Source organism: Gorilla gorilla, chromosome 3, assembly GCF_029281585.2.
Source record: "Gorilla gorilla gorilla isolate KB3781 chromosome 3, NHGRI_mGorGor1-v2.1_pri, whole genome shotgun sequence".
NCBI lineage: Eukaryota > Metazoa > Chordata > Mammalia > Primates > Hominidae > Gorilla > Gorilla gorilla.
In genome coordinates this window covers 58,562,363-58,589,911 of record NC_073227.2, presented here as the reverse complement: position 1 = coordinate 58,589,911, position 27,549 = coordinate 58,562,363, and the positions used below count along the sequence as shown (strand labels likewise).

Below are 27,549 nucleotides of genomic sequence, written 5' to 3'. Positions count from 1 at the left end.
TGATTGAAATTTTTAATTCAGAAACCCATCATTCTTATTTCCTGCAAGATAAATTAAAACTTTTCAAGACAGGTTTCCATGCTCTCTCAAACCGACTTATACAAAGTTATTTCCCACTAAAAGTTTCACAAGGTTTGGGTATCACATTTGTTTTGCAAACTTCAGTGGAGCCAAATCATACTTCTGGAGACAGAAAATTTTAAAAAGCTGGCCATTCTTAATTTTTTGAACAAACAGACTTAGTTTGAATCCTGACTGCCTCATATACTGACTGTGTCAGCCTAGGCAATTTATCTTTTCTAAGGGGGACAATAAAACTATCTATGGGATATGGTTGTTGTAAGGATTAATCAAGAAAAAAATTCATATAAGGCATTAAAGCCATGCCTAAAAAACAGTAAGTTCTCATTAAATAAGTGTTTTGATGACGATGGTGTGAATGATGAACACTGATCAATCATTCCAGCAGGTCCCTTTCTTCATTATTCTGTCAAAGCATCGCGTTCAGTACAGACTATTTGCCTTTTCATGCTTTCCTTCTCTGGGAACTTTCTTTTTCTCATCTCAAAATATGTAAATCCTACCCATATTTCAAAGTCAAAGTCCATTCTCCTTCATGAAACTTTTGCTAGATATCCCAAGCACGCTGGTCTCTTTCTTCCCCGGATTCCTGCGGTGGTCATTGCCTGGGCCTCACACTGGGCCCTTCATCATATTCTATCTTGATTGTCAACACTCTTGTGTTGGAATATCTTTCCCTTCAACTAGATTATGGGCTCTGGAGGTGGAAACCGCTATTCTGTTACCATTGTATCACCATATTGTCTAGTATAATGATAAATAAATAAACACTCGGGAAGTGCGTTCGGGAGCATTCCTTAATGTGTGGAAGCAGAGGTAATATTCAACTACCTAACAAACTGCAGTGCGTGAGCATCGGCCAGTCATAAAAGATGCAATCAGGCCATGGAGTTGGAGCAGTGTCTTAGAGTGCTTTGCTTTGCTAAGCATAACTCTTTAGCTGCAGGGGCAGTGGATTTGAAACATCTCGGAAGACAACTTTGTGGGCCTGATGCAGTAATTGTTTACCAACAAACAGGAAAGCATTTCAATATTTAACAGTTAGTACATCTGTAACTGGTACCTACCAGTCTAGTGTGGGAATCATCAAAATCCTTTTAATCTTGAGCTCATTGAGAAGAAATAATGGCTTATTAAACTAGCAGAATGTAACCAACTTGGAGGAATGTCCTTAAATTCTATGCATATATTATTTCTTTTCTTTCAGTCATGCAAGAATTATTTATTGAATATGTGTTGTATGATGGAGACTGGGTGGTAGGAGGGTAGTAGGATGAAGAAGATTGACTGGTTCTTTCTTTTAGGATGATTACAGTGTAGGATGAAGCCAAACAATACAAAAATTACACAAATAACTTCGTAATTTCAATTGTGATAAATGTTACAAAGAAAAATGAAGAAGCCTCTGAGGTGGATCATTAATTAAATAGTTCTCTGACCTTGAGCATCTATGTACCCCTCCTATGGCATATCCACAAATGACATCTGACATCATTTGTGGATCACTCATAAGGAATGTTGCAGGGATAATTAATGAGAATTTTTAGCAAATAAAATTTACTATATAAATGCCAAACGATTCTTTAAGTCTTAGAATGCTTTACGTTAGGGAGCTATATGGTATATTTAGCTTTTTAATGGATTGTTTTCACAGTTTAGTTTCAAAGAAACAAAAGTCAGCCTCTCAATTAAAATGTGAATTTGAATTGGTAAACTTGAGGGATATATTGAAATAAAATTGCTTATGAAAAATTATACTTACATGTTATCTCAGTTGAAGGGTTTATTTCCAGGGTTCCAGAGTTATTCAGCATTTGTTGTAAAACAGACTCAATTCTGCTTTTCATTGATGCTCCATTGTTATTTCTAGTGAATCGAAATTTCATGACAACATCCGCTCTCACACCACTACCATCTTGCCTGTAAATCATAAAGATATTTTAAAAAACAAATAATATGACAATTTTTCACCATCCTGTTTATATTCTTCTTGATTAAACCCTTTTAAAGAATTCATTTGTGTAATTTAACTTTAGACAGATCTCTGTAACACTGTTTGCATACGTAATACTATATCACGATGCTATCTCACTTATTTGATTTCAGTGCACAGAACACTGTACTCACGTAGGATAGCTGATTTTGAAGTTATAATGCCCGAGTTTTACTGTGTAACTTTGGATAAGTTATGTAAGTTTCTTAACTATATCTAAGTTTCTTCACATGTAAAATGGGTTATGAAGATTAGATGAATCACTATATTCAAAACTTCAAAGAAGAGTCAATAGCACACAGTAAGTGTACTATAAATATTAGCTATTCTTAGACTTCACCAATGTTATTAAAAATAATCTCCTAAACAAATTCATAAAGTGGTAGGGTTGTAAATTTGTGTGAGTTAGAGACTCAACTTAATTTTTTGATACCTAGACCATTCATCTGCCTACAAAAGCAAATTTTAACTTTTGTCGTATATTAAGATTTCATCACTCATTTTAATTAATAATAAAAATTCCTCACAATAAACCTTGGTGACTTGATTAAATATTCGGATTATCTAAAACCTCAGTAATTTCTATTTTCCTCTATGAAAGTTACCTCATAAACCAGTTCCTCCACCTGACATTGGCTATCTTCTTTTCTGAAAAAGTACATTAAAGATATTTGGCTTTGAGGCTCTCATATTCTCTCTTGGCTTCCTCCTCTCACCTCAATGACCAGCTCTAACTTAATATTCATTCCAGATATTAATTTAATATTTATTTTTAAAAATGTTAGATAAACAACTTCTTGTGCTAGGCACTATTCTAAGCTTCAGAAATTAGCTGGGACTAAGATTCACAGTTGCCATATGGGTCTTGCAGTTTAGATGTAGAAACAGGCACTGAACAAATAATTACAACTTCCATGTCTAGCAACATGGAAGCCTAAATAATTTTAGAAAACACTTTCTGTATAAAACAAATAGAAATGATAGATAATATATAATAAATTCCATTTCAAATGCAAGACTGGGCTCATAGAAAAGTAAGGAAAATCCTGGAAGACCAAAAACAAAGAAGAATGTGAATAGTATGTGGTAAGACTAGAATATTCCACAGGCTTATGTTTAGCATTTACATAGAGACTGGAGATGGGACCTTGGGCTAGTGCAAAATAGGAAGTTGAACTTGAGGTTTTAGAAAAAGGCCAGGAGTCTCAAAGAACTAAACACCCAATAACAGCATGAACTAGAATGAAAAAAATGCTCGTCAAGTCATAAAAAAAATAAATTTATCTGTTTCCGAGATGCAGCTTTAAATTAAGAAAAAAGAAAAAGAAGTATCACCTGAAAATTCATAAGCATGGGCCTGGCTGCATGATGTCTGAATCTTCATTAATACTACCTGAATACTCCCAGAACCTTTTTTTTTTTTAATTTTATTATTATTATACTTTAAGTTTTAGGGTACATGCGCACAACGTGCAGGTTTGTTACATATGTATACATGTGCCATGTTGGTGTGCTGCACCCATTAACTCGTCATTTAGCATTAGGTGTATCTCCTAATGCTATCCCTCCCCCCTCCCCCGACAACAAATTAACAACAACAAAGTCCATGTGCTGCTGATTCCTCTAGAATGTCTGACAGATGTAACTGCTCTGGAGGTAGATATGTTAAGTCTAGGTTGTACAGGGTCCCAAGTGAGATTAAATTTAAGCATACAATTTCAGTGGTAAACAATACATCATGAGGTGTGTATTAGTTTTTTCTCACGGAGCTATAAAGAACTGCCCGAGACTGGGTAATTTATAAAGAAAAGAGGTCCGCATGGCTGGGGAGGCCTCAGGAAATTTACAATCATGGCAGAAGGGGAAGCAAACACATCTTTCTTACATGGTGGCAGGAAAAAGAACAGAGCAAAGGGGGGAAAAGTCCCTATAATCTAATCACCTCCCACAAGGTCCCTCCCACAACATGTGGGTATTATGGGAACCAGAGTTCAAGATGAGATTTTGGTGGGGGCACAGCCAAACCATACCAAGGTGGAATCAAAGTAACAAAAAGATTATCCTCAAAAACTTCACATAATAGAATCAACAGACAGGTGACTGTATTTGAAATGACAAATGATGTAAAAGAGGGAATCATAAAAATGAGATTAAGTAGAAAACATTATTTTTAAAAGATCACCTAGTATCTGATAGCACAACAGAATGACTATGGTCAATAATAATTTAATTGTACATTTAAAAATAACTAAAAGAATATAATTGGATTGTTTGTAACACAAAGGATAAATGCTTGAGGGGATGGATACCCCATTTTACACAATGTGATTATTATGCATTGTTTGCTTGTATCAAAATGTCTCATGTACCCCAAAAATACATACAACTACTAGGTACCCCCAAAAATTAAAATAAGAAATGTGTTTAAAAGACCAGGCAGATTCTCAAAAGAAACAAATAGAACTTGCAGATAGGAAAACATACTCATTGAAATTGAAAACGCAATAAATGGGTTACACAGAATACAAGTCAAAGCTGAAGAGATATTAGTTATCTAAAAGAGATGAAGAAATTACACAGACTCTACATACATAGATAAAAGATAAAATAGAGGTTGAGAGACATGATAAAGTTCCATGTAAAGCAGTGCTAAAAAAGAGCCCAGAAAAAAATAAAGAAGCAGTCATACTGGAAGAGATCATGAGAATTATCCATGTGATAGTACCAAGTAGATGGCTGCATATATTCATGTCTGGAGGCAAAAGAGGACTGGCCTAGAGATACAACTTTGAGAGCACTCAGCATATGGGTGGCAGTGAAGGCCAATGAAAGGAGAGAGTGTGACCTGAGAAGATGAGAGGCCTAGAGCACAGCCTGATGTTCAGCAACATTTAAGGAATATACAAATAAGTAAGACCTAGTAAAGGAAACTAAGAAGGAATAGCTAGGGAGGTAAGGGGAAAATCAGGGTATACAAGGCCATGCAAACCAAGGGATAGTCCTATTTCAAGGAGTGACAGGCCAACAGGACCAAATACTGTTGAGAGGTCCAAGAATAGGACTGGTGTGGTTTCTTTGGATTTTGTTATTTGGATGTCATTGTTGAATCGGCAAGAGCAGTTGATATTTTGTGGTGGTATTGAAGCCAGGTTGCAGAGGATTGAGTGATAAGTGGGAAGTGAACAAAAGGAGAGAAAAGGCAGAAGGCTCATGTAGTCCTACAGGTTTTCAGGGCTTACTCACTTTTGAACATTAGTGGCTGATACAGATACTGACAGGAAAGTACTAAGTGAATGTGCACTGAATTGACCAAAAGGTGTTTTGGAAAATACCCTTCTCATGGACTCTTCTTATCCCTTTAACTCCTCATCAAAACTTACCTGACCAGACATCTGTGCTCTAGATACTTACTAGGTGACTCTCCAGAGAACAAGAATTAATTTTCTTGTGATGCTACTATTTGAGAAAGAATTAGTATAATTCCTCTTCTACCAAAGAACTATTGCATATTATTTAAAGACTAGAGCAATGTGGTCATTTGAGACATTTGCGGGAGAGTCAGTAAAGGTGACTATTTCAGTTGGAAAGGTCGGTTTTATCACATCATATTTAACTAAGGCAGGAATGGCAAATAACTAGCATGCATGCTGCTACTCCTCCTATTATTAATTCATGATAGACATGCCTTGGATTTGGCCGTAATACCCTTTTATTATAGCACATCAGGCAGATAAAACCAAAAAGCCACTTTTGATGTTGGTCATAGTGTCTTGATCTTGGATGGATACACCCAAACCACAGCATTGTACAACTGCAGGAGGGACTGTTTACATAGGCTGCACTGTGAATGATATCCACTGGAGTTTTACAATAGGATGGCCTTGTTACTGTACCTTCACCCCAACTCTCTCTCCACCCCTTCTTCCTCTTCCCAATAAGAATAGATGTAATATGGTTATTTACATTAGTAGCTAATAGATCATATGTTTGGCTTTTTTGGCATTGGTTTTTAAGCTGACTAAAATACTATTTTCATAATATTACAACGACTTATCTGAACATGTCATTTACTATTCATTCTGTGACAAAAAGTCAAGTATGCCACATTATATCTATACTTAAATATTTTTTCTACAGTTCCACTCACCTCAGTTTGACAACATGAGCTCTGATGAACTGATTTCTTAAATTTGATTCTTTGAATGTTTTAGTAATCTGTAGAAAGAAAGAGAGGGGGAAACTCTCTGTAAATACAGTTCTTCTTCTCCTTCCTCTCAACCTTGCAACATGAGACATGTTAATGAGGAATAGAAAACTGAATTTTCACTTTAGTTCAACCTAATTCCATTGCAAAACACATGGGATTGATTTGGGCAGGTTCTATAACCTTTTGATGCAGTACCTATTCCTTTATCTGTTATACAGAGATGATGCTGGACAGGCTGGGTTTTTGCTAGAAGTCATTCTAAACACATCAGATGTTTTACTCAATGAGAGGTTATGTTATATGGCTTGGTGGCTTTTACTAAGGGCTTGGGGCAGGAATCATGCCAGCATGAGGGAAGTCCACTGACACAACTCAAAATGTGTGATCCCAACAATTGCTTTTAATGGATGAAACCTGATTAAACCAGACTAAAATGAGTAGCAATGGAAAACTTGAAGAGAAGGGGAGAAGGAAGCAAAGGGCAGTCTTTTTTTTTTTTCTTGGTCATTTCTAATTCATACCTAAGCATCAGAGACTATTTTTTTTAGCATTAGTTGGTAATTTCTTTTTTATTTTTTAGAAATTGAGTCTCACTATGTTGCCCAGGCTGGCCTCTAACTGTTGTGCTTAAGAATCCTGCAGCCTCACAGGAAAGGTAGTGAGGAAGAGGGGAAAAGAGGTGATGGTTAATGGGTAGAAAAATATAGCTAGATGAAATGAATAAGATCTCGTATTTAATAGCACAACAGGGTGCCTATTCCAAGAATGGAGGTGGAATGTTCCTAACACAAAGAAAGATAAATGCTTGAGGTGATGGATATCCCAATTACCCCGATGTGATTATTAAACATTATGTGTCTGTATCAGAACATGACTTGTACTCCATGGGTATGTACACCTATTATGTGCCCATAATAATTAAAAATAAAATAACATAAAAAAGGATACTCCAACCTCAGTCTCCTGAGTATCTGGGACTATAAGTGTGTACCACTGTGCCTGGCTCAGTTAATAATTTATGGCCGGGCGCAGTGGCTCACGCCTGTAATCCCAGCACTTTGGGAGGCTGAGGCGGGTGGACCATGAGGTCAGGAGATCGAGACCATCCTGGCTAACACGGTGAAACTCCGTCTCTACTAAAAATACAAAAAATTAGCTAGGTGTGGTGGCAAGCGCCTGTTGTCCCAGCTATTTGGGAGGCTGAGGCAGGAGAATCACTTGAACCGGGGAGGCGGAGGTTGCAGTGAGCCGAGATCATGCCACTGTACTCCAGCCTGGGCTACAGAACGAGACTCCGTCTCAATAATAAAAATAACAATAATTATTAATTTCTTGACTGAATCATAACTATCTCCTTGAATCACTACTTAGTCCCAGCAAGGATGTTTCTCCTGAGGCATAACATTTAGATTCATAGTCAACTGGAAGTGCTGTGGCTGATACAGTTCTCCTGAGATGCAGGGTCAGATGTATTGTGGTTTCATTAAAAAGAATGGATTATGCTGGCTTATATTGTGAGGTGGCACCTAGGTGGATGTGGATATGAAAAGGTGAAGATAAGAAAATTAAGTAGCATGCTGGATATTACATTAAGCCAGGATTTGGAGCAGATTCTTCTCAAAAATGGTAAAATGTATGCAATCTCGATTATACCACAGTATATCTTACTTTTTCAATATTCACTCCTATAGGATGATTGATGTCAGACCAACATGATTCTTAACCAAATGATAATTTTCTGTTTTGTTTCCAGAGAACCTTTGAACAATTTTAAGAACAATGAGACTGTTGGTCTTATCAAAGTACTTTATGTTTCTTTTTTAAAAATTCAAGAAATACTAGTAAGTATTAAGAAGAAAGCAAAAAGTCAGGCCAGGCACGGTGGCTCACACCTGTAATCCCAGCACTTTGGGAGGCTGAGGCAAGTGGATCACTTGAGGTCAGGAGTTCGAGACCAGTCTGGCCAACATGGTGAAACCCTGTCTCTCCTAAAAATACAAAAAAAAAAATTAGCCAGTTGTGGTGGCAGGCACCTGTAATCCCAACTACTCAAGAGGCTGGGGCAGGAGAATCACTTGAACCTGCAGGGCAGAGGTCGCAGTGAGTCAAGGTCGCGCCAGTACACTCCAGCCTGGACAACAGAGCAAGACTCTGTTTAAAAAAAAGGAAAAAGAAAAAGAAGGCAAAAAGTCATTCTAAATTTTATGATCTAGAATTAACCATTGCTGTAATTCAATAAAGTAACTTCTAGTAATCTACTTAGAAGCATGAGCTTTATGTTTATTAATATGGAATGTTAAGGGAGATATTTTAATAAAAATATTTAACTTTAATTTTACTTGACTTTAATCGAAGTAGAAAAAACTGTCACAAAGCTGAAGGAATTGTTGAAATTTGATAAGTGGTTCTTGTAATTATATTTTAATTCATGATTTGGCATTGCACTGGCACCGGCTAGACTGGACTAAAATGTTAAGTATCCACCTTAACATTTCTGTTATGTGGACAACATTAAGAGGCAATTTAGTAAGGACTAAGATAATAAGCAACATGAAGAAAGCAAGTTGATTAATTGGTTGATATGCAAATACAAGAATAAAAGAAGAGGCCTATGAATAAGATTTCATATTTCACAGAGTGGGTGAAAATGTTACTACCGACTCTCATTAGAACTTAACAAATGCTTGCTAAGAAAATCAGTAAGGAGATGCTTGAAGAGTATTCTAATGAGACAGTGATAAGGGCAGTAGATGGAAAATACAGAGACAGGTTAGTTTAGCTTGCATCACAAAGTTTAATGAACTGTATAAACTTTCTTCCTCTCAGTTTCTCCATCTGTAAAAGGAAAGTAGTTAACGTGTATTAAAATGATTCATCTGTATGCAGTTGACTACTGCAAATCATAGAGACGATGTATCTACTTTTCATAAGTTTTACATTCAATCGTTTAGCCTTTTCCCTCCCTCTACAATTATTACCCTGTTCAAATGAGTTTACTTTTATACACATTTTATTTTGTAACCTGTACTGCTGACAGTTTCATTACATTGGACAAAAACTGAGTAAACACTGAAAAAATGAGAACTATTTAATATTTCCCTTCTGATTGAGGTGACAATATTATTTTTTAAATCTAGAAGGTCTAGAATCCTTAATATCCATAATATTCATAATCAATAGACTGAAGCAAGTTATGGCGTGTGTAAGAAAATTCTAACAAAGTGAACATCACTAAATCTGTTAGTAGAACAGGTCACATAAAGGTTGAAACACTGCACACAGGATATCTATAATTGTCACATATTTTTCATGGCTGCAATAGAAAGGTCTTATTAGTTGCCTGTGAATATATCAGATTAATCACCTTCTTTAGTGCATTATTACTTGATAGTTATAGCTTTGTTCATATTATTAGAATAGAAGTAATAGAAGTAATGCTTTTGTCATTTTAATCACTCTTCCATTACAACTTTCTCTTTTGTTTAACCAGAAGATCTGGAAAGCTCAGCTGTCAAGGAGGAGATAAAATATGTGGCAATATGATCTATCTATTACTATAATGGTCTCCAGACATTTCTGATTATGTGCTCCTATGGGTGAAACATTTTATGCATGAGTAGCCAAAACATGTATATTTACTTATAAATTATATACATGTAATAATACTACATTACTAACAATATCCATTATAATATATTTATGAAATTAGAAATTAAAAAGGCTGAGTTATAAAATAAACACAGGGTTTTTTTGTAATGATATTTTTAGTATTGTAATATAAGTGGATAGAATTTATAATTTTTGAACATTGTCATAAAATGGTTCAAAGGTCTGATTCTAAGTTTAATTTCAATACTTGGCTTTAAGCATTGAAAAAGTTTCCACATAATTACCTGGCCCCATGTGCATGAAGTTTACCATTGGCAGAATTCATTAAATCATGACACTAAGTTGTCAGTCTCACTCATCATGCAAATTTTTGTTAAAATTCAGCAAGTGAATTTCCATTTTCCATGATGTCAATTGGTTATTCTTGCAAACCAATTGAAAGGTGTTGTGTTTTATATATTTTTAAAGAAATGTGTACAAAATCTATTAAACATTATAGTTAATCTTTTCTCCCAAATTTTTATGTGTGCATGTCAGAGAACTTTTACAGATAACATACTTTATATGATTTTCAGTAAAACAAAACAAAAGGAAACTCAATCACCTAATGATGGACACATTGCTAAACATATTTTCATAGTCTTCTCTCTATAGCATGAATTTTATCTAAAAAGTGATTTTTTTTTTTTTTTTGAGACAGAGTCTCACTCTGTTGCCCAGGCTGGAGTGCAATGGGTGATCTTGGCTCACTGCAACCTCTGCCTCCCAGGTTCAAGTGATTCTCCTGCCTCTGCCTCTTGAGTGGCTGGGACTACAAGCATCCGCCATCATCCCTGGCTAATTTTTGTATTTTTGTAGAGATGGGGTTTCGCCATGTTGGGCAGGCTGGTCTTGAACTCCTGACCTCAGATGATCCGCCCACCTTGGCCTCCCAAAGTGCTGGGATTACAGGCCTGAGCCACTGCATCCGGCCTTAAAAAGTGATTTTCTGATACATACACCTTGAAGGAAAAGGTTGTGTGTGTGTATGTGTCTAATATGTATTAAATATCTTCTAAGAAGTGTACCACTGACTGGCATTGCTTTACCTGTTAATATGGCTTTAATAGATAAGGAAATATGTCAGTTCTGTCATTATCTTACTGTTCATTACTGTGATTACATATTAGGGTTATTACAAAGTGCAAGTTTTAAAATTTGTTTTTGTTTTGCAGGATTCCTCTCAGTTTCCTTGTTGCTTTTGGGAGGCTTAGTTTTCTTTTAGAACTAGATAATATAATCTTTCAATCTAGTTGTAAACTGCTCATCACTGAAATCTGCTGAGAGCAGGTAAAGGTGTGCTGAAGCCTGGCCAGTCCCACTGTGTTACTGTCTACCCTTCCCTCAGATCTCAGAATGTCTTCACACATTTCATGTTCCCCTAAGGCATAAGACCAAACAAGGATGCTAGTGTCAATCCTGTTTAATGATTTAACTATTTGTTAGAAAGTAACAAAGCTAAGTTTCTTTTTTTGTTTTCTGTGTCTTAAGAAAAGTAATTTAGAGAAAAAATACATGTAAAATGACCTTTGAGTATTTTATTTCAGCACTCCAGTGAATTGTTGGTCCTCCCTGGGATGCATATCCTCATTTTGGAGATGACTGTGAACTCCACCGTGACTGTAATCATGTCTTTATTTTGTGTTTCTTAGACACTTGCATCATTTATTCACTCAGTCAACAAATATTTGAACACCAAGTATGTGCCAAATTCTATTCTAGGCTTTCAGTAACAATCAATTCTTGTTAAATGGATGTGCCTGAAAGGAATTTTACCCAAAATCCCTGAAGGTATAAGTTATGTGATAAGATTAATTTTAAATTAATATTGCTTTCTTTCTCCTCCCATGTTCTAGTTTGTTTATGGAAATGCCATTCAATATATTTTGGGAAAAATGTGTTTGTTGTTTGCAGACATTTGTTGCAATGTCACTCCTGATGGCAAAGGAGAGATTTAATGACTCAATTTATCCCAGGTATTAATCCTGATTGAAGTCTTTTGTTTTATTTGGAGAAACCCATTTAAGTAGAATGCATTCATAGTTTTGATACATGTACTTTGCAAACAGGTACTTTCATTATTTCTAAATGACCTCATTAATTTACTTATTCAACAATTGTTTTTGAGCATCTTTTGTGTGCCACCACCTCCCGCCCCCCCTTCTGTCAGGTATTGGAATACAATGATGGATAGAAAACAGTAATCTGGCCATCATGAAGCTTATGTCTAATGGATGGAAATAGACCTAATCAAATAATCATTCATAATTAAGTAAAATTATAACTGTGAAAAGTGCAGCAATACAGTAGAGGGACCTGAGCCCATTAATGATATTAGAGACATTTCTTAGAGGAAATGCTTATTGAGCTGAGATTTTCAGGAAGAATCAGACTTAGCTGATTGAAGTGGAAGGAAAAAGGCTCCTCAGCAGAATGAATGGCACATGCACAGTCCTGAGGTGGGAGGAAACAGGTTGTACTTAAGGAATGAAAGAAAGCCAGTGCAACTGTACCATGGAGAGCAAGTAGGCTAGGGTGACAGGAAATTCCCGATCATGCCGGTCTTCGAACTTGAAGCATTTGGTTTTATCATAAACAATGGGAAACCATGGAAGTGTTTTAAACAAGAGGATAATATAGTGGGATTTGCAATTTGAGAACAATCTGTCTTGCTACATATAGATAATCAGTTTTGGAGAAAAAATAATGCAAATGAACAGATTAGTTTTGTTGCTATTTTGGTACCCTAGGGTAGAGGCGATGGCTTGGATAGTCATGCAGCAATGCATATGGAGAGAGGTGAATGGATTTGAAGGAAATACAGGGGATTAAGAATACAGTGGCTGCTGATGGATAGGATATTTGGAATGATAGTAGAATTTTAAGGGTGAATTCTAGGTTTTTGATTTGGATAACTGAGTAAATGGTATTGCTATTGATAGCGATAGGTATTGTTAGTGGAAAGCTAGGATGGTGTGGGGACATCATGAGTTTGATTTTGAGAGATAATATATTTCAGTTGTTTTGAAACAGCCATGTAAGGCTATCAAGCTGGTAACTAGAGTGCAAAAGAATGTCTAGGCTGGAAATATGGTGAATCATTGGCGTATAAATACAGGTTGAAGTAATGGGCATGTATGTATGGGATCATCTAGACAGAATGATAGTGTCAGAGGAGAGGTGGACGTAAGTAAAGCTTTGAGGTGTTTCAACATTTAATGGCAGTGTAGAGGAGGGGGAGCCTGTAAAGAACACAGAGAAGTAATGACCAGTGAGGCAGGCTGGGAAAATGAGGTGAATGAGTGCCATGAGTATATCACATTAAAATAACAAAATCAGAGATTTTTTGTGTAAGAATGTACTATACAAATTATCTAGTCCAACTATTTTATTTTACTCATGAATAAACTGAGGACCAGAAATGACAAGTGAATTGCTAAATAAAATAAAAAATTCTGAGACTATTTCACTGCTCATTCAGTGTTAACACTTTGTCTATGGGATAGAGATAACAATAATGCTCATATTATCATGAGAAATGGTATGATCCTTAGATTTTGAGTCAAGAGACCCTGGTTTGAATTCTCATTATACCACTTTCCAGCTCAATGGCCTTTGATGCGTTTCTTAATCTCACAATCTTTACTTACCAGTCTATACAAATGATTTATAATTTTTATGGCATTGTATTAGAGTACTATTCATGTATCATTTTAAATGTTCAAAGTGTTTTTACAAAGGGATACATATGTAAGATTAACTAGGGAACTCATGCATCAGAAGAATTTCATGGAAATCTTGAAATACTAAATATATTGTCAAGCCACAGTACTCTAAATATCCTACTGCTGCAAGCAAAGATTACTTACAGAAAGAGATTAGAGTACAGAAAAAAAGACAAAGAAGGATCTAGTGTATGATAAAGGTGACATGACAAATACATCAACTGCACTATTTAACACACTTAGTGTTTAATAGTGTGTTAAATAGGTGTTTTAACTAGAAAGCATCATCTACAAACCAGAAGGTGGCCCCTCAGACACCAGATCTGCTGGTGCATTAATCTTTGACTTCTCCTGTGAGAAATAAATTTTTGTCGTGCATATGCCACCCAGTCTATGGTATTTTGTTGCAGCAGCTCAAACAGATGAAAACAGCAACTGACAATAAACTTTGTGTGGGAAAAAAAGGGTCCCGAGTTAGGAAGAGATAAAACTGCTGGGGGTGGGTGGGGGGAAGGAAGTCCCAGGGATGCTAAGGCTCCTGCAGAGGGAGGAAACACCCTGTCAAAAGCTGACACCCCAGGGAAGCGCAGCAGCAAGGGCTCGGTGCCAGCTCTGGTGGGGTGACAGCCCCAAAAGAGAAGGAGGGTTTCTGTAGTAAAGGAGTGCACTTGGACAGGCAGAGCCCCAGGTCTGCATGGTCAGGATATGCCTCCAACGGGAGCTGTGCAGTGTCAGTGTGTGTGTGCACTTGCGTGTGTGCCTTCATTTGTCTTTAAATCCCAGTCAATCTATATTTAAATTCCTTTCTCCACAATGCCTGACATTTTTAGCATTCAGCCTTAAATAGCCCAAATCCCAAAGTTTCACCATTTTCTAGTACTTTACAACTTATAGATGACTGCACACACACTCATTTCATTATTTACAGCTCAGTAGATCTCACTGGACCCATGTGGCAGGTGAGGAAAAAGCCTGTGAGCCTTCAAGTGACTTGCCTGGAAGTGGAGGAAATCAAACCAGGCCTTTGACTACCTGCCCAGGGCTATTTCTGCTGCCCCAGAGCAAACCTTTGTACACAGACTGAGAACTTTGGAAATGTACCGAAGCGGGAGCTGGTGCTGTCCTGACATTGACTCACTTCCCTACTACTGTATGTGTCTGGGAGGATGCACTGGTTTTAATGGAGATCTATTGCAGCCATTCCGTTCCCTCTGCACATTCACTTAGATGGTGGGTCCAGAGTTACGGATTCAAGAGAAGTGGCATCAATAAATCTGCATTACTTAAACCAACAAGTGGTTCAGAAAATACACTCCCAAACAACTGGGGATCCAGATCTCTAGGCATAATAAATTTCACTCATCTCCCAATTTTGGACTGCACTCGTGTGTAAAGGCAGGCAATGGCTGAGAGACAGCTCTGCAGACAGATGCTAGAACAAAAAATATCAAAAGATTTTAACTCCCTGGAGCCACTGGTGCTTTGCTGTCCTCCACTGAGGGAGGCGCACCTCCTAGCCTCACCTGGACTATAAATCTGAAGCAGTGTGTCTGGGGAGCATGGCTGAGGAGCAGTTCGTTAGGGATTGTTCATCTTGTATCTTTATTGCTGGCTCCAGCTTAGATCTTCCTCTGAGGTGGTCTGGGCATCCATTCCTTTCCCCACTGAATCACTCTGCTGAGATGTCCACAGTGAACTTTTGTCTCCCTGAACAACCTGCTTTCATTTCGGTTTCCTCTTCTAGCCAATGGCACCATTATCTACCGAAGTTAGACATTTCTGTGTTAGTGTTAACCTGTCACTTCTCATCCTGTCTTCTAATCCATTGCCAAGTTCTGTGGATCCTACCTTAAGCCCATCCTTTCCTCTCTATTCCTTGGCAGCACTTCTGGCACCTGGTGTATCTCTGGTTTGGCCCTTGTAGGGGCTGCTCTGCTGCACTCCCACCCACCTTGGGACTGAGGTTACACCATCAAGGAGGTGGGGCAACTCACACCTAATGGTGAAGGATGGATGCTAAGGGCCCACCTCTACCCCCCGGCTCTGACTCCCTTCAGTCTTCTGTGCCAACAGCACTGTAGTTTGACTATGCCTCTGCCCAATGCTGCTTCCTTCTCTTCCTGAAGGTGTTGGTTGAGAGCACCCCAGAGACACTCCCTGCGTGCAAGTCTCAGAGTCTGCTTCCCTGGGAAACTAACCTGTGATACTTGGTGCCTGGATAGCCCTAGGAAGCAAACTCTAAAACGTAGTTAGAGTTGGAAACCCTCCTGCCGGTTTCCATAGAGGACCCTGTCATTGGTGGGAGATGAGCGCTGAAAGCTTTGAGTGGGGCTCCGAGAAGCAAAGGGACCAGGCTGCACTGGCAGGCTTGTTAAAACACAGATTTCTAGGCCCCAATGTCAGAATTTTTGATTTAGTATGTCTTGGTGAGCCCAAGAATTTGCATTTCTAACAAGTTTCTAGGTTATGCTAGAGACCATACTTCAAAAACCACTGAGCTAATCTTCAGTGAGAACCATCACAGCTGGAGGACTGAATCATAAGCGTATTTAACACATTTTTTTCTCTAGAAGCAAGCATCATTGAAACCAAGTTATGAGAAGACTGCAGGATGAGCATAGGATAAAGCAAGTGAAGTTAGATATATCATTTAAATGTTTAATGAGATCAGAATGAACGGTTGAATCAGAATGATTTGGGAAGAGACTCTTGGACAGGAACCAGATGTAGGGTTAACACTGGGGGAAATAAGTTCATTATGTCAGAAGTGGGAGACTCCTATTCCTTCAATAAACATTTATTAAGCATCAACCCGACCAAATGTTGTGGATATACAAAAATGGAATGGATATGGAGCTGTCCTCATGGAACTTAGTCTAACATGGCAAATTAAACAAGTCTACAAATATTTATAATATAAAATACATACAGGTATGTGGTATGAGATCAACACAGATACGATTTTGTGGTGAGGTGATGTGGAAAGAGGATTAATTATATCCAGTCATGGAGAGCAGAGGTAGTTTCTTATAAAAGATGGCTTTTCAGGTTGGCTATAAGAATAAGTAGGGCACACGATGGCTGAAATATGAGCCAAAGCATAGACATGAGAAGGTGCTTAGCTAACAAGTTTGAATTTTATTTTGTAGGCAAAAAGTCTTGAGCTGGAGGTAACATGAAGGAAACAGGCTGTGAGAGATTTGTGTTCAGAAGTGTGTAAATTAGATTAGAAGGAAAAGAGCCTGCACACAGCGAGAACAGTTAGAAGCTCATTGCAGTGGTTCAGAAAAGCACCAAGGGATTAAAAGCCTGGATTAAGGAATATTCCAGAAAATGTAGAAATGCTGATAAAATTTTATCTTGAGCTCACCAAAGCAACCCTGCCAGGTGACTCAGTTACATGCTAAAATTGTAGAACCATTGAATTACTTTATATTCTTAGGACTTTTTTTTGAAAAGGTAAGGGTAAGCGCGTGACACTGAGGCTGGTCAAAGCTAAAGGGCAGCCCCTGGTTTGTGGTGACACATGAATGTTAAGGGTTCACTTGTGAGGTTTCCTGGCAGGTAGCCAGAGGCTCTCTTCAAGTTAGAGCTCAAACTTGCTTTGCATATTTCTGTTCAAATTTCTGTGTCTATCATTGAACCAAAGTGTAATGTTGTCCAAACTATGTTACTGCTGATATGGTAAACCTGTTTTTTAACACCTCCTGATTTGTGTCTTTAGTTGGATAAGGAAGAGGGAAGAAGGTAAAATGAAAAGAATTTAAAAAGATAATGTCAATGCTTAATTAAACAAATAAAAAACTTTTAGTATTTGAATTCATAAACAAATAAAATGCATATTTACTCGTGGCCTTTCTAACACTTTTTACTCATGACAAAGATGTGAATAAGAACCAGTATATGAGTAAACTAACTGGATAAAAGCAGAGAGAAACACGTTTCACCATTCAAGGAAGGAAAATATGTAGAGCACTTAGCAACTGAAAATATATTACAAAACATTAGGTTTATTATCATATTCATTTTATAATGGAATAAAGAGCAAAGACAAATATTAACTTACCAGAGATTCAATTCTTCCACTCAGAGTCCTGTATTCCTGTGTAGCTGGTGAATTTAACTGACTATTATATTCAACATTTAGGAGTTGACAACTGCTCCTATAAAAGTAAGATTTTTGATCTGAAAAAGAAATAAAAGGGAAGGTCAGTCTTACTTTACTAAGTTATTGAACCTTTAATTTATTCAGGATTATGGGAGGTTATATTATAGAATTTCAAAAATTTGCTTTCCTTGAAAGAAAGAAAAAGTTCTATGCTTAAGTGTAATTATGATAAAATTATTATCTTTTCAATTTTTAAAAAGATTGGCAAAGCCAGAGTGGTGTAGATGTTTAAAAATCAGAGTGGTATTATTATTTGAGAAATTAAAAATTGTCAGAAATAGTATAATTTTTATTCTTGCTATATTTTAAGGGAGATTTGTGGTGTATTCATTCAGGAAAATTAATGTATGTTTGTAATATACTATTATTTATTTATCATTAAGGAAGAACCCAAAGTAATTATGAAATTTTAAAAATTATTTCAAATAATATTCTTTATTGAGGAGTTAGTAATTCACCATTAGTTTTTCTGGAGTAAGCTAGAAAGTAAGTCATCTGACAAGATATCTAATCTAGTAATCCAATGTAAATTATTTTCATCAAAAGGCACCTTGCAAAATAAAAAACTTGACAGACCAATAACAAGTAATAAGATTGAATCAGTAGTAAAATATCTCCTAATAAATAAATGTCCAGGACCGATGGCTTTATTGCTATTCTACCAAACCTTAAAAGAAGAACTAACATCAATTCTCCTCAAACTATTCAAAAACATCAAACAGGAGGGAGTTCTCCCCAACTCATTCTATGAAGCCAGTATTATTCTGATAGAAAACCAGACAAGGACACAATAAAAAAAAATACTACAGGCCGGGTGCAGTGGCTCATGCCTGTAATCCCAGCATTTTGGGAAGCCAAGGTGGGTGGATCACGAGGTCAGGAGTTCGAGACCAACCTTGCCAACATGGTGAAACCCTGTCTCTACTAAATATACAAAAATTAGCCAGGTGTGGTGGCAGGCGCCTGTAATCCCAGCTACTTGGGAGGCTGAGGCAGGAGAATTGCTTGAACCCGGGAGGTGGAGGTTAAAGTGAGCCAAGATCATACCACTGTGTTCCAGCCTGGGTGACAGAGCAAGACTGTCTCAAAAAAAAAAAAAAAATAGGCCAATGTTACTGATGAACACAGAGGCAAAAATCCTCAACAAAATACTGTCAAACTGAATCCAACAGCATATCAAAAAGATAATATACCACAATCAACTGGGATTTATCCCAGAGATGCAAGAATGATTCAACATATGCAAATCAATAAATTTAATACATCACATGAACAGAATGAAGACAAAAACCATATGATCATCTCAATAGATGTTCAATAGATTCAATATCCCATCATAACAAGAACTCTCAACAAACTAGGCTTAGAAGGGACATACCTCAACAACATAAAGGCTGACCAACCCACAGCTAACATTTTACCAAATGGGGAAAAGCTGAAAGCCTTTCCTCTAAGAACTGGAACAAGACAAGGATGTCCACTTTCATCAATCTTATTCAACATAGTACTGGAAGTCCTAACCGAGCAACCACGTTAGAGAAATAAATAAAAATGCATTCAAATTGGAAAAGAAGTTACATATTCGAATTGTCCCTTTTGCAGATTACATAATTTTATACCCAAGAAAACCTAAAGACTCCACCAAAAAACTCTTAGATCTGATATATAATTTCAATAAAGTTGCAGGATACAAACTCAACATACAAAAGTCTATATAGCATTTCTATACACCAACAATGAAATAGCTGAGAAAAAAATCAAGAAGGTAATTCCATCTTCTACAAGTACAACTACAAAACACTGATGAAAGAAATGGAAGAGGGCACAAACAAATGGAAAGACATCCCTTGCTTGAAAGAACTGATACCATTTAAATACTATACTCTTCAAAGCAATCTATAGATTCAATGCAATCCCTATCAAAATACCAACATCACTTTTCACAGAAATAGAAAAAGCCATCCTAAAATTTGTATGAAACAAAGAGCCCAAATAGTCAAATCACACCTGAGCCGAAAGAACAAATTTGGAGACATCACACTACCTGACATCAAACTATACTCCAAGGCTATAGTAGCCAAAACAGAATGGTATTGGTATAAAAACAGACACATAGACCAATGAAATAGAATAGAGAGCTCAGAAAGAAATTCACCTACAGCCAACTGAATTTCAACAAAAGTGTTAAGAACAAACAATGGGGAAAGCACACTCTTTTCAATAAATAGTACTAGGAAAATTGGATATCCATTTGCAGAAGAATGAAACTGGACCCTTATCTCTCACTATATACACAAATCAACCCGAGATGTATTAAAGACTTAAATGTAAGACTTAAAACTATGGGAACTATTAAAAGAAAACATAGGGGAAACACTTCATGTCTTTAGTCTAGGGAAATAATTTATCACTATGACCTGAAAAGTACAGACAACAAAACCAAAAATAGACAAATGGGAATTAATTAAACTAAAAAGCTTCTGCACAGCAAAGGAAACAACCAACAGAATGGAAAGACAACCTATTGAATGGGAAAAAACATTTGCCAACTGTTCATCTGACAAGAGACTAATATCCAGAATATACAAGGACTCAAACAACTCAACACTGAAAAAAAAATAAAAATTCCATTAAGGAGTGGGCAAAGAACATGAGCGAACATTTCTCAAAATAAGACATACAAATCATCAACAGGTACATGAAAAAATGCTCAACATTACTAATCATCAGAGAAACGCAAATCAAACTCACAATGAGATACCATCTTACCTCAGTTAAGATTTCTATTACCAAAAAGACAGAAAATAACAGATGCTGGTGAGAGTGCAGAGAGAAGAGAATTCTTATACACTGTTGGTGGAAATGTAAACTAGTGCAGCCATTATGGAAAACGGTATTGAGATTTCTCATAAAACTAAAATGGAACTACTATATGATCCAGCAATCCCACTACTGGATATTTATCCAAAGGAAAAGAAATCACCATGTCAAAGAGATATTTGTACTTGGGTGTTTATCGCAGCACTGTTCACAATAGCCAAGATGTGGAATCAACCTATGTGTCCATCAACAAATGAACGGATAAAGAAAATATGGTATATATATATATATATATATATATATATATATATATATATACACACACACACACACACACACACACAATGGAATACTATTTGGCCATAAAAAGAATGAAATCTTGTCATCTGCAGCAACATGGATGGAATTGGAGGTCATTGTGTTAAATGAAATAAGCCAAGCACAGAAAGACAAAATTAGCCAGGCATGGTGGCTCATGCCTGTAATCCCAGTACTTGGGGAGGCAGAGCTGGGAAGATCACTTGAAGCCAGGAATTTGAGACCGGCCTGGGCAACAAAGTGAGACCCCATCTCTACTACTAAAAAAAGAGTAAAGAAGAAAGACAAGTATGTTCTAACTCATATGTGGGAGCTTAAAAAGTTGATCTCATCAATGTAGAGAGTAGAATGACAGATACTAGAGACTGGGAAGGATGGAGGGGTGTGAGGGGGATTGAAGAGAGGTTGGCTAACAGGTATAAACATATAGTTAGATAAATGGTATAAGTTTCATTGTTTAATAGCAGAGCAGAGTGAAGTTAACAACAATGTATTATGTATTTCGAAGTAGCTAGAAAAGAGGACTTGAGTTGTTCTAATACATAGAAATGATAAATACTCAAAGGGCTGTATACCTCAAATACCCTGGCTTGATCATTACACATTGTATACATGTAACAAAATATCACATGTATTCCAGAAATATGTAAGATATTATGTTTCATTAAAACAACAAAAACAACAACAATAACAACAGGGGTCTTCCAGAGGACCTATTCAGCTGTGTGAAGGAGATAAAAGTCTCTGAAACATATCTGTACACAACTCAGAAATACTATGAAGATGTACATAACCTAATGGAATCTGTCTAGAATAAACATGTCTACTTTCTTTTGATCGTTCATATGCATTACTTACGCAGACAAATACCTTGGTAAGGGGCAAGAGTTGGAGATCCTGGGGGAAGGGTGGTTGTTTGTAGTGGAAGATCAAGTCATTTGGGGGCCATAAGTGATCACTGGAACACAGTTTGCAGATGACTTACCAAGGGGCCTACTCTTTACGCATGACAATGCCGTGTCATTAAGAGTGAAAATTCATTAATTTAACCTGAAACTCCATGTCTCTTTTTTCTACCTCTGTAGTTCACCTTAGGGGTAGGTGACTCCAGGTGATTTGATAGCAAAATGCAGTCAAAAGCAAAAATTTAGCCATAACCTTTACATTTGATTGGCTGAAATGATTGTGTATCATTATTGGTATTTCTAATGTTGGTAATTTTATTGCACCATTGGAAGTATTTCAATCTTTGCATAGTTAAGCATTTTTGCCTGTTTACAATTGGACATACTATAAGTTATATTCTTTCTCTTTTTCTCTTAACACTCACACATACCCATGTACACACCTGCACACCCATACACATGATTTAAGTGATTTAATAGAATTATATTTGAAATAAAAATAACCTCAAAGTGTATTTTAAGTGAAAAAATTCTAATATATGATATTATTTAGTAAAATTTGACACATTTTACATATCTATGTTAAAGCATCTGAAAGAGCCTTCACAGAGATTTTTAAGGAAAGTTGTTTATGAATGAGCATGATATGTGTATTCTTTACATTATTTTTTCTTGTCCACATTGTCTATTTTTAGTGATATAATAATAAAAAATTAAACAAAACAAAAGAGACAAATAACTAAAGAACATAATGTTTTAAAAAGTTTGACTTTACCCCTTTTAACATCTCAACTGAAAATTTATCTCCTGACCATCCTAACTGTTAGGCTTGTAAGACACTGTTTTCAGAAGACAGAAGCATTATTTGTTAATAAGAATGGACAAATACTTAGGTACATCCAAATTTTAGGTGTTGAAACTTAAGGTTCTTTGAAATATTTCACTGTTATGATTTTATCAGTTTATCAATGAAGGAAATCATAGTATTAATGAAAAACAAAATGAGTAAATTTTAGCATCAGAAAATTATTGAGAGGTTTTTTTTCCTTTGGATAGAATAATTCTTTTTTGAGTAACAATGTTTGGTATACTCAAAAGGTATGTTTGGGGCACTAAAAATGGCCAAAATAGGAAAGAGAAAAAATACTGATTTAGTAAAAATACAGATATGCATCTATATTTGGGGAAGAATTATAAGTAAGATATATAATCACATTATATTAAGAAATAAAAGCCATAGTAAAAGAAAGAATGCCAGACTTTAAATCTGAAATTGTATGTAGCTATTAAACCTGAAGAGTAATAATGTTCTGGTACTTACCAAAAGCTAAAAAGTAAACAAGTAGAGCTATGGTGACTGCCAGGATCACTACCCCTGCGACGACAATGAAACATACTACATATGGATTCAGAAATCTTGAAGTCGAAGTTACACGTGCTGGCCTTACAAGAGAGAGAGATCAAAGAAAGTCATTCATTTCACTGATTTCATCCATCATTTTAGTGCTCATGATTGTCTTCTGTCTTTCCCGGTCTCTTATCTGGGACATGGCTCTAGCCATAGAAACATATTCCTAGATATGAAACTGAACTTAACAAGGCTGTCCGTAGTGGTTTTGCTTTCAAGTTTTTTTTTTTTTCAGCACAAAATGAATGAAATTCAAGTAGTCTGATGGAAGAAGAGGGAAATCTGACTTATGGTTTGGAGTTGCTTTCCTTTCTGCCAATTGATAAAGTTTTTGAGAATAACAACAAATCATTGTCTGTTCTACTGCAATGTCTTCCAAAATTCTATGCTGGACATTACTGTAGTAATCAACCTTGCTTGGGCACCATCCCCAAGGCTGTACTGAAGAGAGATCATTTGGGTGGGAAGAAGTGTGGAGGAAGATAAAGAAGCAGGGGTGGGGTGGTGAGGGGGTCAGGACGGTAGCATTTCTCATTGCAAGATTCCCCATATTATTAAAAATCGGCAGAGGCATAGAGCTAGGATCGGGGAGAATAGCAAGTAACTGAAATGAAACAGAACTGCTCCAATAGCCAATGATGTATTTGATTTATCATATTTTCCCCATGAATTTATACTAATACATAGTCACACACACTGACACTGGGAAAGTCACCAGGGGAGCTGGATGTGAATTCCAGTTTTACCCTTTGTTTGCTTGGAGGTCATATTGTCATTTATCTGAGATTTTCTTTATCTGAAAAATAGGAATAATAATACCTACCTCAAAAGGCTGTTTTGAAGATTAAGTGGGTCATGTTACGTGTTATAAAGTATATATTTCTAGTTCAATAGGTTATCCACTTGGCTGTGAACACCTTGAAGGTAAAGATAATATTCATGCCTACGTTTAACATAGGCAAAGTGTTTAACACTTTGCAGAATGCTTGGGTTATATAGGTGTTTTGTAAATATTTATGATATTTATAAATATTTATCGCCTGTGTTAATTCTTGACATGTTTCAGATTTAAAAGCCTCAATAGAGCTGAGAAGCAATTATATGTAGGCATATTCTAATTTTCATATTTTTGTATTTTGTTTTGCCAACATTCTGGTATAAGTGAGAAGGGTATGTTCTGAGGGTCAGTGCTGTGGGATACATTTCACTGCAATGTTGCCTGGTATTGTTTGGGCTCTACTCAACTCACAAGCCTGTAATAGGGCACTTCTTGATATTTTGTATTGTGCCACCTGCACATTGTATGCTGTGGCACTGGAACTAGTAACATTTCAGAAGACTGTTGGAAGCAGACATAGACTTGCCAATTTTCCATTTTGTTGAATAAACACAGGACACTTTATAAAAATTGACCATGCTCAAGTATCATCACTTTTAAAAAGAGCATTTAAGTATATAACATAGGAAGAAAATAACCTCAGAAAAATTTATTAAATGCTATAACTTTATGATGTCTTTTTGCTGTATTTGTCTTATTTGTTCATTTTGCTACACTAGTGAAAACTGGCTTTCCCTGACATGGGTTGAGAGTCCAGTGTTCAACAACCACTACTGTAGTAATTTTCTAGTTGAAGAAAACTGTCACTTTGACATTTGCTAACTATTTGAGTTTCAGCTTACCCATTTGTTACCTCATGGGGTTATTGTGCCTGTTACATGCAATCACAAATGCATAGTGTCTGGTATTTGTGATTTCAGTAATTAATAGTGGCTGCTGAGTAGTGAAAGAGTTAAAAATAGACAGAGTTGGAGGCAAATGTAACTCCAAAGGCTAAAGAAATCTCAAATTGTTCCTTTCTGCAACAATTAGGGATTGATTTTGTTTCCAGAGATGAGCTGATATGTCAGGATCTGTAAGCGTGGAGTCAGAAGAACTGTAAAGAAGGATTAAGTTGGAGGCTAAAATCTCCAAAAAAAGAAATCAAAAGGCTAGAGTCAATATGTGCTTTAACTTGGATGAGCCTCCCACGGGAATAACATTACAACCAATTTTGCTTTCAGTTCACGAAAAACGTCTTGAGCTCAATAACTGAAAAGCACCATGAGACATATGACTCAACAAACAAAGGGTGTGGAGCCCAAATTACCTTACGCTCACAAGCCATAACTAATTACATAAGAATGAATTGTTCCATCCTATAGAAACAACTGAGGAAATAGCATGTTTCAACTTTCAATAGCATGTTCAACTTCTAGTTGAACCTCTGAATGTTGCTAACACAAACTAAATTGTGTATAATATTTACTCTAAATATGTTTGTAAACACTGAATTTTCATTCATAATGCAATGGAAATCTGTGAAAGAAAATATATTGCTTTTAAAGCAGGGTCTTGGTCAGTTAGATTTTTAGTACTTGCATTTAAACAGCAAAGCAAATATTCTATTGTGACCCATTTACCCAGTTTCCCTCTCACTCTTTCTCTTTTTTATTGACTTGAAAAAATTGCATGAGGGTGGAAAATTTATCTTTTTATACTTTTATTGTGAAAGCCTATCTGCCAGGCATTGTACATGTACGTTGTCAATCTTCATGATCTTTTCATAGCCTTGTAAATTCTGTATTACGATTGCATTTTAAGTATAGGAAAGGTGAGGCTCAGAGAGTGAATAACTTATGTTTATTCAGGAGTGACAGAGCTGGAAACAGAAACCAGGTAAGTTTGAATAAAGACACATGAACTTCCGCTCACATACACTTTGTCCCTAAGTACATTGCTTCACACTACAGAGAATGGAAAAGCTTTGGGTTTCATGTCTCTCCTGACCTCACTTGGGGGAAGCAAAGGGAATCAATAGCTATTAATAATATATTCCTTAAGATATATCTTCAGCCCAGACCTCTCTCTTTGAACTGCACATCATCATTTCCAATTACTAATTGAACGTGTTATGGGTGCTTTACAACCACCTTAAATAGAAAAGTTCAAAACCACAATAGCGAAGACTTGGAACCAACCCAAATGTCCAACAATGATAGACTGGCTTAAGAAAATGTGGCACATATACACCATGGAATACTATGCAGCCATAAAAATCGATGAGTTCATGTCCTTTGTAGGGACATAGATGAAGCTGGAAACCATCATTCTCAGCAAACTATCGCAAGGACAAAAAACCAAACACCGCATGTTCTCGCTCATAGGTGGGAATTGAACAATGAGAACACCTGGACACAGGGAGGGGAACATCACACACCGGGGACTGTTGTGGGGTGGGGGAGGGGGGAGGGATAGCATTAGGAGATATACCTAATGTAAATGACGAGTTAATGGGTGCAGCACACCAACATGGCACATGCATACATATGTAACAAAGCTGCACGTTACCCTAGAACTTAAAGTATAATAAAAATATATATATATAAAATAATAATAAAAAATAAAAATAAAAAAAGGAAGTCACAGCAAACTTAGGTCTGAGTACAACTCGTAACTCTTATGCTCAAACCCTGACCTTGGGCAACTACACTGTGTCTTTAATTAATACGTGTAAAAACTGATCAGAATGGAGCTCAGAACCTGATATACATGCAATAGCTGTTGGTTATTATTATTGCCAGTCATAGTGTTGGCAATTATGTCTCAATTTCCTTTTCTAACAAATAGAAAACCAAAACTGGTCTTGCTCAAAAAAAAAAAAAACAAAAAAAAGAAAAGTTCAAAACCGAACGTGGTATTTTTTCTCCCATTGGACTATAGTGTTTGAGGATATGCCCAGGGTTGTATTAAAGAATTTTTCTGCAAGACATTTTTTCCAATTAAAACATGATCATTTCTTATTTATTTAAAATTTCCTTTGTTCTGATATCAGTCATGTCTTTCAAATGAAGGAAATGAGATATGAAAGATTTCTTTAATTGATTTTAAACTTCTAAGCACAGTGTTTAATTCCTACATCATAAAACACTTCTAAGGGGATGTGAAAAGGGAACTAGACTAGAGCTAGGAGATGTGGATTCAAGTACACTTTCTGTCAAATATCAGCTATGTGATCTCACATTAATCGTAACTATTTTAAGCTTCAGATTTCAAAAAAAATTTAAATGATAAAGACAATACCTTCCTCATAATTTGATTTTTTAAAATGAAATAAAATGGTGTATATACCAATGATTTGTAAACTGGAATTTAAGGTATTATTATAGAGGCAACTGAAGTATAACAGCAGGATCCCCATAACTGAAGATTTTTCTGCCAGTAACTGTTGTATGAGCT

General features: G+C 36.3%; 1 protein-coding gene across 1 annotated transcript in view; it reads right to left on the bottom strand.

The window, feature by feature from the left end:
- The window catches only part of TMPRSS11D (transmembrane serine protease 11D), a 63,123-nt gene that overhangs the window by 15,472 nt on the left and 20,102 nt on the right, over nt 1–27,549 (bottom strand). Inside the window, exons 2-5 of the mRNA XM_004038737.5 lie at nt 23,187–23,308; nt 17,721–17,839; nt 6,222–6,289; nt 1,844–2,001 (exon numbers count right to left, since the gene is read on the bottom strand). Coding sequence (XP_004038785.3) covers nt 1,844–2,001; nt 6,222–6,289; nt 17,721–17,839; nt 23,187–23,308 — 467 coding nt within the window. The remainder of the gene's footprint in view (nt 1–1,843; nt 2,002–6,221; nt 6,290–17,720; nt 17,840–23,186; nt 23,309–27,549) is intronic.